Source organism: Alosa pseudoharengus, unplaced genomic scaffold, assembly GCF_046254945.1.
Source record: "Alosa pseudoharengus isolate Yale_2024_CS ecotype anadromous, Long Island Sound unplaced genomic scaffold, YU_APseudo_1.1 YU_APseudo_1.1_scf_2, whole genome shotgun sequence".
Taxonomy (NCBI): domain Eukaryota; kingdom Metazoa; phylum Chordata; class Actinopteri; order Clupeiformes; family Clupeidae; genus Alosa; species Alosa pseudoharengus.
Genome location: NW_027468663.1, coordinates 25,145,398 through 25,158,915, shown reverse-complemented (window position 1 = coordinate 25,158,915; position 13,518 = coordinate 25,145,398). Strand labels below are relative to the sequence as shown.

The 13,518-nt window shown below is 43.3% G+C and overlaps 1 protein-coding gene across 4 annotated transcripts; it reads left to right on the top strand.

Moving 5' to 3' along the window:
• The first annotated feature begins 22 nt into the window (after positions 1-22).
• On the top strand, positions 23-11,896 carry ptbp1a (polypyrimidine tract binding protein 1a). 4 transcript variants are annotated; one of them, XM_076294288.1, is made up of 17 exons: positions 49-71; positions 985-1,038; positions 1,535-1,576; positions 1,742-1,769; positions 4,114-4,180; positions 4,266-4,438; positions 4,540-4,686; positions 4,904-5,053; positions 5,172-5,282; positions 5,435-5,612; positions 5,717-5,794; positions 6,079-6,236; positions 7,482-7,515; positions 8,449-8,541; positions 8,682-8,898; positions 9,006-9,083; positions 9,512-11,896. In XM_076294288.1, exons 1-17 carry the CDS (start codon positions 64-66, stop codon positions 9,642-9,644), a joined length of 1,749 nt encoding a protein of 582 aa, XP_076150403.1. In that variant the 5' UTR covers positions 49-63; the 3' UTR covers positions 9,645-11,896. The 4 variants fall into 4 exon arrangements, with proteins under 4 accessions (XP_076150404.1, XP_076150403.1, XP_076150402.1 ...); XM_076294287.1 differs by having other exon boundaries at positions 1,739-1,769; XM_076294289.1 differs by lacking the exon at positions 1,535-1,576 and having other exon boundaries at positions 23-71; positions 1,739-1,769.
• Positions 11,897-13,518: the final 1,622 nt, after the last annotated feature.

Below are 13,518 nucleotides of genomic sequence, written 5' to 3'. Positions count from 1 at the left end.
GGTATAAGAAATTCTACCAAGTCCAACACCCTGCTGCTCAAACCTGTAGTTTTCTGTTGTGCCATGGACGGGTGAGTGGAAAAAAATACCTTATGTATTCGCTAGAAATAACATAGCCACTTAAAGTTTAGTTTACACATTACTTTCTGATAGCATTTGCGATGTTGTATGAAACATTCCGTATTTGTAGCATAATAGGGATCAACATGAGTTTTTAACAAATTTAATTTCTTTATTAGCCAGCTAACGTTAGCTAGCCTCGCCCAGGGTTGAGGTAACTAGCCTTCGGTCTTGAGCAACATGTCCGGAAGAAACCTTTCTTGAGGGCTAACTTTCAATGAGTTTTTAAACTGATCATCACAAGAAAAAACAGCAACCTGTTGCACCGAATTTTAAAGACATGCATCACAACCCAACCGTATTTAACGTTACATTAACGTAACGTTACTTCTAGATGACTTACAATCGAACAACGTTAACATTAGCTTGCTAGGTTGTGTTAACTTGCTGGGCGACCGACCAACGTGTCTCAATTTCCGCATTGTTGTTGGCCAGACCGCTAACGTTATCTACCTTGATTATCAAGACACGTATTTCTTTCAGTGCACTGTTGTTGAAACGTGTTTTCTCTCGGTGTTTTATATTGCCAAACGACCGGTTTTACTAGTATACGTTGGGTGACGTTAACAGGTTATATGCTAGGTTCTGTAACGTAACGTTAGTGAACCTCCTGGCAGCCCTCCTCAATCTATTTCCTATCAATATTACAGTATTGAAGGTAGAAGCTATTCTTACAATATCGGTGTTTAATGTGTTTGCGTGAACGCAAACTGTTAAACGTTACATTAGAAGTTATTATAGGTAAGGTTGGTAAGTTACAGGCAATTGTACCAGAGGACAAGCTCTCTAAGCTCATTGAAGTGATGTGAATCCATCCAGCTCACTGGCCATTCATTCTTTATGTTTCATCTCCCACTCCCACAGGCGCTTAGAGACTGATTTGTATCCTCTTGGATCCAGTTACGTCACTGAACTAGAGTAAGTAATCTTGCAAGGCATCATCTTTCCATGCAAATTTAATCTTAGTAGTGGTTATTGTACTGCTATATTGGTTTGCTTAACAACTTTGTTCGACAGTGCAGACTTTACCATTTGATTATTTTGTTTTTCAGCATTTGCATTACTCCGTCAGTGTGATCTTCCTTAGGTCTATTTAGCTTTTAACAGAATGGATTGTACACATACCACCTCTTTAGATTTTAGGAAGAGAATGACGTGCTTGTTTCATTTCAGGTTTTTAGAGTGGATAAACTATGACCTTGATTTAGCTGATATGTGTTGAGCTCAAGAACAGCTCAAGACTGCAACTTATGTAAAGCAGTTAGCCTAAACTGGACAATATTTTGCATATTTAAAACGTATGATTATTTTTGAAGTCTAGCCACCATCTTGCTTGCAATTGTTTGTTTTTGAAATATTCATTTATTGATAAAACTCTCCAGTTTATTGAGGCTTTACTCTGCTGTGATTGTAGAGATGTGAGGTATGAAGAGCTACTATTGAGAAAGGGACTGAGGTAGGTTAACTCCAGCCCAAAATCTTCAAGAGCAGTTGATGAACTGCCTCTTCTGTAGCGTACATGAAGTTGTAGGGACGAAAGCATTTTTTTATGCTGTGGTTTAGTTTGTGCATTTCATTCTAACCCTCTCCTCTTCCCCCTGTTTCTTTCCCTATCTAGCAGTGTCCATGATATTGCAGTTGGCACAAAGGTAAGAGTTTTCACCATCTTTCTCACATTAACTAGCCTATATCTGTGATCAATTACCCGGACATAAGTAGTACCGATGAGCATGGTGGACAAGCGGTTTTGTTTTGAAGATGTGCGCGTTTGCTCCTTTTTTTTTTCCTAGTCACAGTTCTTCCATTTTGTTTCTCTGATTACTGTAAAGTACCCCAAATCCTCCAGATTCCAAGGTGCAACCTTTTATACTGCTCCTGCTGAGACTTCAGTTACTCTGGTCAAAGGTTGCCGGCTGTGCAAACAGTCACTGATGAGTAACACCAGGGCAAAAGGCATGAGCTGGCCAAACACCTATTCCTTCTACTCCCTCCATAACTAACATGCAAACCAGTGTAGGCTTTATGCGGATATTAGGTCTTGCAATATGCCCATAGGGAGTTGGAAGTGTTTTATGTGTTCAGTTTTGATATTCGATCATTTGTGATATTTCTGTGGTGAAAGTGGCTTAATACTTTCGACATGTGTGGGACGGAAAGAGACTCCGAATGCAAGCCTCACTGGAGTCAGTAATTACTTGTGTCTGGACGGTGCGTCTGGAATGCCGCGGTTACATTCCTGCTGCCCTTCCCCTCCCCCCAAATACTCGCCTCTCGGGCCCCCTTTCTGATTCAGTGCTCATTACCTCGTGCCCTGGAAAGCCTAATCTGTCACGGGATGTAAACATGTTCGCACCTGCAAAGCCTCACACTTGTAAAGGACTTTAGTGTTGTTGCTGGTTTGTTCCTCTTTCTAAGAGAGAGAGTTTGTGTGTGTTTGCGCGCACACCACTTATGAATTCCTGCTGACTGTTTTTGGCTTGTGGTTTTTAAAGCAGAAGAAGGAAGAGCTGATGGACGGGAGTGTATAGAGAGGGAGGGGGGTGGGGGGACCCTGCTCGAAACAATGGCTGTTTTCAGCTCTTTTAAGGTAGAATTTGTCATCGCTGGGATATGGGTACAGTTCCCAGAAATCTGACTCCTGTGGGCTTTGAGCTCTGAGCTCAGAGGAATGCAGCAGCTGAATGTCCTGCCTTTGGCTACGGCGGGAGGAACCTTTGTTTTACTACTTTGAAAGTCTGCTTGGTCTCCTGATGGCTATGGCATCGCACAGCTTTCAATGTGAGGTACCCCCACAGCCACTCCCATTGGCATGCTAGCAACATGGAACCCGGCAGCATCCTCACTGTTGCTCAGTGCCCAAGGAGGAGACACAAGTCAAGCATCCGCTGCTAGTGCTGCCACTGTAACAATGGCCGGCTTTGGGCGCGGAACAGTAAACACATTGTGGTGTTGTCAAGGAGAGGAGAAAGGGGCTTTGGTTGATCCAGTTCATGTGACCCACTCCAGCAGCAGCCCCTCACCATCTGAAGTGGGGTTATTAAGAGCCGTGCAGTCACTCTCTCTCACTCACATACACCCACCCCCTGGTCCACAGATGGCCACACAGTCCAGTTAAGAGGCAACAGCTTTTTTCGCCCCAGAGCAAGCCCTTTGTGTGGAAATGGTGCGGGCAAACACAGATGCCACTGTTCAGATTGACTGCCATCCACTCTGATGAACAGACCGATATGCCACGCACAGGTGACAGGCCAAGTCAACTGTTTATTCTTCCCCGTTATGTATTTGTTATTTAAAATCAATGGGTGTGTCTCGCAATTGCACGTAGGCATTCCTTCTTAAAGGCTGTGAAGTTGGTAGTTTGGAGTAATTGCCGCTGGGTTGAAAATGAATGCTATAAGTGAGTTATTTCCGATGGTACAGCCTCGGTCAGTCATTTGCAGTGGGGGTTTTGTTTGTCACGACTTGTCCTGTGACTAGTGAGTGTTCATTGTTAAATATTACCTCGGTTATCCAATCTTGTTTGTAATCACATGGGTTTAGCCAATCTGGGGGAATGCTGACTCACTGTCTGGATACTGTGTCTCGATGATGTGGTGTTTTTTGTCATTGCTTTTATGGTCTTAGACGTGGATCTCGTTTCCGGTCTTAATGTGCATCTTGTTTAGTGTTTTGGATGTGTATTAATACCTCTGTGGTGTGCATTACTGTGTTGGTTTAGTTGTAAAAAAAACAATACCAATGCCTCTCACAGGTTAGAGTGAGTTCAGAATTAGGGAAGCTATTAATAGACTTCAATCTCAAGTGAAGTTTTTAACCAGTAGCAACACTTAACACATTTTCTGAGCTACAAGTAAGAGTTTGTTAGTAACAGTATTGCTCATTCATGTCAGGCTGGTCCATATGAGCCACACGAGCGTATCACACATTTCAGTGTCTCTTCCTCCTAAAGAAGGTGGCCAGTGTTTGCTCACCCATGTGCACTTCCTTTCACAGAGGGGTTCTGACGCACTCTTTTCCTCCTGCATATCTAACGGACCATATATCATGAACTCCGGTGCAGGTGGGTAGCCTCCCGTACATGCAGTCAGTACTATATTGCCATGGTGATGACTGATATGATAACCTCATGATTCCTCTCCTTGCAGCAAATGGAAACGACAGCAAAAAGTTTAAAGGGGACATTCGTAGCCCAGGCATTCCATCGCGTGTCATCCACGTGCGCAAGCTTCCCAACGACATCAATGAGGCTGAGGTGATCTCTTTGGGACTGCCCTTTGGCAAAGTGACCAACCTGCTGATGCTCAAAGGGAAGAACCAGGTACTGCCCATCACAGAACACCCCAGATGCAGTGGCTATCACCTTTAGTGACTACAGTTACTGAGTCTCTCTTTCTCTTTCTGCCCCACCCTGCACTGAAGGCCTTTCTGGAAATGAATACAGAGGAGTGTGCCCAGACAATGGTCAGCTACTATTCCTCTGTCACGCCAGTCATCCGTAACCACCCCATCTTCATGCAGTACTCCAACCACAAGGAGCTGAAGACTGACAACTCTCCAAATCAAGTGGTGAGCCTTCAGTCCACTCATTTCAATACATATGAGGGGAAAAGGAGGAAATTGAGTCACAAATGTGGTTTTCAACACATGCCTTTTTTTCTTTTAAAATTCTGATGAAACTCTGTGGGTAGAGCAACAGCAGGGTTTCAGACGTGGTGCAAAGGCAGAAGTGGTTTGTGGATGTGAACAGTGTGTGCAAATATTGATGGTGCTGCTGTACTTGCAGAGGGCACAGGCGGCGCTGCAGGCAGTGAATGCGGTGCAGACGGGCACCATGCCCATGGGACCGATGGACGGCGCCAGCAGCCAGAGCCCTGTGCTCAGAGTCATCGTGGAGAACCTCTTTTACCCAGTCACCCTGGACGTGCTTCATCAGGTACGCAGACACACACACACACAAGGTTCTTTGGGTTTTGTTCTTGATTTGTTTTTTTTCTTCCCTTTTCTAATGTTGTTAGTGATGTTTCTTCATGTTCACGTTGATGCGTCTACAGATCTTCTCCAAGTTTGGAACCGTTCTGAAGATCATCACTTTCACCAAAAACAACCAGTTTCAAGCACTGGTCCAGTATGCAGATGGCATGACCGCACAGCACTCCAAGATGGTGAGTTGGTTGGTGATTCAGCTCGGCACTTCTGCCTTTGTGATTCAGTATTTGAGTCCGTGAGTTAACCTTCTGTAGAGTTGGTCACCACATAATTGGGTTAGTGATTCTTCTTTCTTTCTATCTTTCTATCTTTCTTTCTTTCCCTCCAGTCTTTAGATGGACAGAACATCTACAACGCCTGCTGCACACTGCGCATTAGCTTCTCCAAACTCACCAGCCTCAATGTGAAATACAATAATGACAAGAGCCGTGACTACACGCGCCCAGACCTGCCCACTGGTGACAGCCAGCCCCCCATGGATCACCAGGCCATGGCCGCTGCTTTCAGTAAGGCCCACCCCACTTCCCCCCTCTTCTCATCCACCCACATTCTCTGAGTGTTTTGAAACGTAACACTTTGTTTGATTTAATGTGTGTGTCTCTCCCATCAGCTGCACCTGGCCTTATTTCTGCCAATCCCTACGCTGGTGCTCATGGCTTCCCCCCGGCCTTCGCCATCCAGCAGGCAGGTCAGTTGGTCCGCACAACAGACAAAGTTGATGGCAGACAAAGTTGTTGGTGTGGGGGGGGGGGGGGGGGGGGGGGTCTGTAGTGGATAAGAAACAGGGCTAGCATGCAGCAGCTAGCTTGCAGTAGCCACAGAGATATGAGTTTGATTCCTGGCTGCCTCCATTGTTCCCTTGAGTATGGCACTTAACCCCGAGTTGCTCCAGGGAGATTATCCCTGCAATTGGTCTCTAAGTCAGTTTGGGTTTGAGTTTTGAATATCTATCTAAATGCCCCCCTGTCCCAGGTCTGTCCCTGCCTGGCATGCCTGGAGCCCTGGCCCAGCTGGGGGGACCTGGTGCCGCTGCTGCGGCCGCCGCCGCCGCTGCCGCTGGCCGCCTGGGCCTGGGTGGCATGGGTCCCGGCGGCCACAGCGTCCTGCTGGTCAGCAATCTCAACCCCGAGGTTAGTCTCGCTCAGAGCTGCTCATGGCTTCCAAGTACATAACAACAACTACAGCTACAACAACGACATGGCCTGAGGGCTCGACTACATGTGACCGTACAGTTTGAAACGCCTCGTGTGTACTGAAACATCTGGCTCACAGAAACATGACTAGCCAAATTCTTCTTTTTTCCCCTCCCACTCCCTGATCTCTGCCAGCCTTATGCTACCAAGAAGGGCAACTTTTTGCATTTTTCAAATGTTCCTACTGCATCTATATCTGTTTTCCATGAGTTTGGTTTTTATTGAAGACTAACTTCTGTTTTTATCTGCCATTTTCCATTTCTTCACGTATTTGTCCATTAGTATATCATTCCTGAGATTTCTTGTTTTTCGAGACAATATTTCTTTGAAAAGTCAATACTATGAAAATAATATTTTAGTCTACTTTGTTTATGTTGAAGACAGTGGGTCTTTTTTAAAAGCCCACTCTTAAAAATAATATATGGTTATTAATTTACTTTTCTCTTACAATTTTTTTTTTTAGCTGAACTTGCCATATCTATATTAATATATTAAGTAAATATTGTCTCTGCCTTCTTTGTATTTCATTGTTTAATCCTGTTTTCCCTTCTTTTTCTCTCTAGTGTTCCTCTAGAAAAAAACACGCATTTAATTTTAGCACGTTCTGCTGACTGGAACACTACATTTCTTTATGTATACTGACCTTTTTACTTTCTTTTTTTTCCTTGTTTCTCTCCCTCCCCATTCCCCTGTCTCCCCTTCTTTCTGTCTCTCTTTCTCTCTCTCTCTCGCTCTCTCTCTCTCTCCTCTCTCTCTCCCTCCCTCCCTCTATCTCTCTCCCTCTTTTATTTTAATTTCTTCACCTGAACTTGAAAACTGACTGCACGCCCCTTGTATACCACACACACACACACACACACACACACACGGTTACAAATTTGCATATTCAAAACCACCTCAAACACATCACTACCTACTTTATCACAATCTCTCTCTCTCTCTCTCTCTCTCTCTCTCTCTCTTTTATTATTATTTTTCTCTCTCTCTCTCTGCCCCCCTCCCCCTCCTCTCCCCCCTGTCTTCTCCTCCACCCTCCTCCATGATCATACCACCGTTGTTTTTTGGCCATTCCTGTGGGAACACGTGCCTCGCTGTGGACATGTCCAACCTCCACTCTCCTGTGCCTCCGATCTTTCCCCTGTCCCTTCCCTCCTCCGCTGCCTTCCTCTGCTGTCTTAAAAGCGTGTTACGCCCCAATGCCTCTTTATTCTTTTCGGTATGTTACCATTGGCATCTCCTATTATTTATTACCTCTCTTGTGTTTTTGTGTTTGTGTCTCTCATATTTGACAACTGTTTTAAGTATTGATTTTGAGAATGTGTTGCTGAGGGTTGAGTGGGTGGGGAGCCTGGATGGGGGTGGGGGGGGGGGGTTGGCGGCTAATGGCTGAAAGATGCAGCATTTCAATGATGAGTGATATTTTAAACATACCTAACAGATACTACTCCCCCCCCCCCCCCCCCCCCCCCCCCCCCCCTTTCAGCTGTGTGTGTGTGTTTTTGGGGGGGTGGGGGTAAAGTAAAATCCCTCCAGCCAAATCACAATCCATGGAGTATTATGCTCATCTAAAGTATGGAGTTCACAAGGTCACATGACCTCATCAATGATCTTGGCTCTAGAATTTTGGATTCCCTCTTGTAGCTGTTTGCTTTTGGTATTGAATAATCCCTAGCATATATTTGGGGGAATCATCAAATGAGATGTTGCATCTTTACAGCCATTTGAGCAGAGCATGCCATCTGGCTCTGACTTAAGTGATGCATGTTTTGATTGATCCATTTCTTGTTTTTGTGGCATACATTTATTCAGCCACCACTTTCTGATTAGAACTTCTCTGCCTTATGGCACACTATAGAATCACTTAAATTTCTGATTTACTCCATGGTCGTGTTGATTGTCGACTCTTAAACAGTAGACTTGCATACACTGAACCTCTGCAGAGATCTGAATTGAATCAGTAGTGAGAGGACTCTGTGGTAGTGTTTCACTTTGTGTCTGTCTGAAACTGCTCTGTATGCAAATACTTGTAAATCATTAGTTGTGTGTGGGGGGAAGTGTAGGTGTGGGGGAAGTGTCTCTATGGTGAGTAGGGCAGCATTTTCAAGCTGCATTTTTTTTTAGACCTGCTTGTGTGCCCTCTCATTTGTAGGTGTGTATGGCGATGTCATGAGAGTGAAGATTCTGTTCAACAAGAAGGAGAACGCCCTGGTACAGATGGCGGACGCCACACAGGCTCAGCTGGGTAAGTGCTAGTAGTGTTATCACTGACAATCAGGTGTGTCGTGTGCATTAGTGTTGAATTTTTCACTTTCCTCACCTCATGGTCACTGCTCTACACCCCCTGATTATGGTGCTTTGGTTTTCCCCCCGGCCGCCTTGTAGCCATGAGCCACCTGAACCAGCAGAAGTTGCATGGGAAGCCCATCCGCGTGACCCTGTCCAAGCACACCACCGTGCAGCTGCCCCGCGAGGGCCACGAAGACCAGGGCCTGACCAAGGACTACGGCAACTCCCCGCTGCACCGCTTCAAGAAGCCCGGCTCCAAGAACTACTCCAACATATTCCCCCCTTCCTCCACCCTCCATCTATCCAACATCCCGTGAGCACACCCATGGATTCTTACAGTCAAACATTATCTCAAGGCAGTGTTATTCACTTATGGTTTATTCATGATCAATCTTTTTTTTTGCCCTGGTGTTTTTGCAGACCTTCGGTGGTTGAGGATGACCTTAGAGGGTTGTTTGTGAGCGCTGGCTACATGGTCAAGGCCTTCAAGTTCTTCCAGTAAGTTCAGTTTGCAGTTCTCCTATGCTCATTTTGGTTGCATTCCTGTTCGACACTCTGAACAGCTTGCTGATTAAGCCGATGCTTTTTAAGCTGCTAAAGTGCAGATTTGTATGCATTGTAATTTGAATAAATGGAGACCCTGAGATTGACCTGAGTTGCTGCATGAGCGACCTCTGCAGGGTTTCAATTCAAAGTATAATTCTGTGATCTGAAGTGAGCCACACTGCTTTTGTCACTTATGACATTTATCCTTATAATAATAATAATAATAATAATAATAATAATAAACACAGTATTATGTGATGCAGCTCAATTACATGCAGCTGTACTTTCAGTTATCTCAGATTTGTTTCTTTCTTGGCACTATATTCTTATTTTTGGCATGAACGCCCTGAGCTTCGCAATCTGACTGGTTTGCCTTGCAGGAAGGACCGTAAAATGGCTCTGATTCAGATGGGTTCTGTGGAGGAGGCGATCGAGGCCCTCATCGAGTTCCACAACCACGACCTCGGCGAGAGCCATCACCTCAGAGTCTCCTTCTCCAAGTCCACCATCTAAGTAGGGCGCAGGAGAATGGGGTTGGTGAAGCAAAGCAGAGAGGGCATGGACTGTCACTTTAGACCAAACGTTTAAAAAAAAAAAAAAAAAAGAGAGCCTTACACAATTTATATTGCTGTGGATCGATCTTTTGTTTTCCACAAGACACACTTCATCATTCCTTTTTATTAAAAAAAAAGTATATATATATATATATCTATATATGTATGTCTATTTAAGATGCCACTATGAACCAATAGACCAGAGGGGATAAGAGACCCAATGTTTTTGTATGGGTTTTTTTTTTATCATAGGGCTTTTTCCTTTTCTTAGACTGGTAGTGCTCTTTAGACCTGGTGTTCTTGTAGTCGTATAGATCCACCAGAGATCTTAGATGCTGCATAGTTTACACTCTGTGCCTCTGGGGAAACCCACACACACACACACACACACACACACACACACACACACACTTTCAGGTTGCACACATCTTGTCATTCTGTGTTCATACATCTGAATATCTTCTTTCTTTTATTCCCCTTTCAATCCTTTGGGAGCCAGTACAGACCACTAGATGTCAGATGTTTGCACAATGCTTCCTCCATTTTTGCTGAAGAACACTGTGCCTTATTTGTCACAGCTGTCCTTGGGAGTTCAAAAGAAATGTACATTTACTGACCGATCATTACAGTACATTAATAGATGTGTATGATTTTTCAATATCGGCAACATTCACATTCTATGGAGGCCATGCAGTGTTTTAGTTAAAGAACTGTGACGAACAATGTCACAGCTTTCAAAATGGTTTGATTTTACAGCTTTGTCTCTTCTCCTAAAGAAAAGGCTGAAACCTCAAACCTAAATCCACCATGGTAAACCCCAAGAGGCTACTTTGTGCCCTAGCTTTTCATAAGATTGCCTTTCCCTTACCTTTCTTTTAAAGAGAATCGTACGTAGACTAGCCCATATATACTGGCTTCCTTTCGATATTGTATTGGTGTATATTCCTTCAGAATTATGTCTCAATGTTTTATTCTTTTTCAGAGGTTCACATGTATGTTCCTGTAAGATTTCTATACTGTATTAGACTGCGAGGGCCCACTATTCCATATCACTGTGCCTTTTGCTATCTAGGATCACTTCTGTTTTCACTTCCTGAAGTTTCCCTCTCTGTGTATGCCTTGTACACTTAGTTTTTATTGTCTGTGATTTGTTAAAAATCAATATATCGCCATTTTCTTTTCTTTTTTTTTTCTCGTTTGTATCCCTGTATCAGTTATGATACACAGCTCAGAACCAAATGAGTTCAATACATTCTTAAGTGCTAGATCTGTCCCATTTGCCTTAACTAAAGGCTCAAGTCTTTTTTGATCTTGTTTCATTTTTTGTGTGTTAGACACAGAGTACTTATTAAGATGCTTATAGTAGTGAATGTTTACATGTTTTCCATTTGGCCTCAATTCTTTGCAACAGATGCCTTGGACTTCATGCTTGAGTAAAACTCAAATTCAAATACAAGTCTTATTTTTAGTTTTTGTTTAAGAAATGTGACCAACAAAATTGATCACTCATGTCTTAATTTTGAGTTTGTAAGCTGTGAAAAGATTGATTCCTTAGGCACTAGTGGTCTCACTGTGCTAGTAGCCTCCAAACTTTGCATGGCTAATTTGCTCAGTGGATTTAATGAAGAGACGTTCCTGTAATGAGTTCAATGTAAAGCGTAATTGAACCTGGTCCATTACACTATAGGCTATTTGTGTGCATGTTTTTGATTTTCCTTTCTATGCCCTGTACCTTTTTAAAATGCATTCTTGCAAGTGTAAGAATATGGTTAGCATGTGTAATGAGAAGAGATGGAAGGGGCTACGGTTAGCCTGGTTGACTGGCTGCTTTGCACTTAAATGGACCTGCCATTTAAGAAAGGTGAACACTTTAACTCAATTTTCCTAGGCCTAACGGTTACCCTTTTCTTGTTAATTTTCTTTGACCAAATAGCCAAAATGACAAGTCCAGAATTTTTCCAGTCATTTTCTAACGTTAAATTTGCCATTCCATGTGTGTTTTGCCCCAACTTTCTCACATTGATGGATGGGAAATATGGCTGTATATATTATTTCTGTTCTTTTAAATGGCCATTCTGAACCTACAAGTTTTTGTTTTTTTCCTCACAGAACTTGTATATTTTGATGACAAAAGCAACAGATGTCAGCTCATTGTAGAGCGTTTCATATTTTTTATATCACACAAAAAGAAATTAAAGTGGATTCAACACAGTGTGTCAGCAAGTGCCCCTTTTCGAGAAATGCAACCCTTTGTTTAGTTACACCTTTCTGCCTTCAATAAATCTTTCATTTATTCCTGCTTTCATCTTGTCCTTTGATTCCTGCCCTTTGCTGCACTTTTAAAATGGTCTTCAGTGTTTTAACAACTCTGTTTTCAATCTTTTTTTAACCTGCCGGTCTGGTGTCTGATCTTTCAAGCTCATACTTTATCAACCTGAGTTCTGTCTTGTATTTGTGCTTCCTAACATTGCAATGAAGAGGGAGTGGGAGAGTGCTTTTTACTGCATCTAGCAGCATACTGTTTGAGGAGCAGTTGTCCTGGCCCTGCAGCCTTTGAATATTTCCACTTGTGTGCTGAATCTATTGCAACAGTAGTTTACTTAAAGACAAAATGATACTGTCTGCTGAACATCAACCAAAAGTTATAACATTTCAAATAGACTTAGAGGCCAGACTATAAGAAATGCTGTTTGATGACACGGGAGCTGAACGATAAACGTTGAGTATATGATTGAACAGCAGGTGGCGCACATGCCATTTAAAAAAAAAAAGAAACTCTTAAGTTCTGAACACAATAAGAAACCCTTGATTTTGTACAATGTCCTCATTCAGCTATGTTCTCGTAAATCATTCACGTATTTTAAATTTTAGAGTAGGCTAAAACAGTTAGTGGAAATCATTAGGCCTAATTAAATAACTAGTTGTGATAATATATATATTATCAGAATTTAAGCCTAGCCTATAAAGACATGGGTTGCAAGATTGGCGGGTGCATTTGTTGATTGTGACATTGTAGGCCTACCCTAAATTAATTCTTTAGACAAGTAGGCCTAACAATAGTAGATGTAGCACTTTAGCACTCTAGGTTGGCTGAAGAAGTTTTAGAAGTGACCCAGTTATCTACACGAAAGAAGCCCATTTCCCCATTTTGAATTTTAAGGCGCCCCGTCAATCTGAGGAGAGCTGTAAACTTCAAGCCCATAGACTGAGCCCCGCCCTTTTGTTTAGAGGTGGGTTCGCTGACGGAGCGGGGAGAGCGCAATGAGTGGCGATTCGAATCACAATGGGAACGGATGCTGTGCGCGAAGCGGCCGCTTACTAAGTTCGTTCCAGAAATATCCTTTCTTATGGAGTGTTGAAGCGTGGTGTGAAAATGGAGAAATTCTGACACTGACAAGAACATCGGAAGACTGCCTAGCCTACAGCAAATGCCTGGAATACATTTCCCTTTCATTCAGTGGGCTACGTTGGAGGCAGGAGCATCCTCGCCACGAGGAAGCTAAAACTTAAGGACCTATGTAATCGGTTATCACAGTTTGCCAGAGGAGGGTTAGCCTACTGTCGGATGGACTGAATCAGAATTGCATATGATGGACATGTTGGACTCATTACAGGATAGTTTACAAAGGCATCCCGTGATACGATTTAAATGTCACTGATTTAGCTTACTCAGCCTGGGAGTGAGAGAAGTGGACAGCCAAATTCACGCGCATAGCCTACTTCAGGGACTTTTACATGATTTGCCTACTCAATCCAAGGCTTGAGTGTTGTCTATAATTGGGAACGAAAGTTATTATAAGCCCACTATAGCCTGTCTGGCGAATCCAGCACTG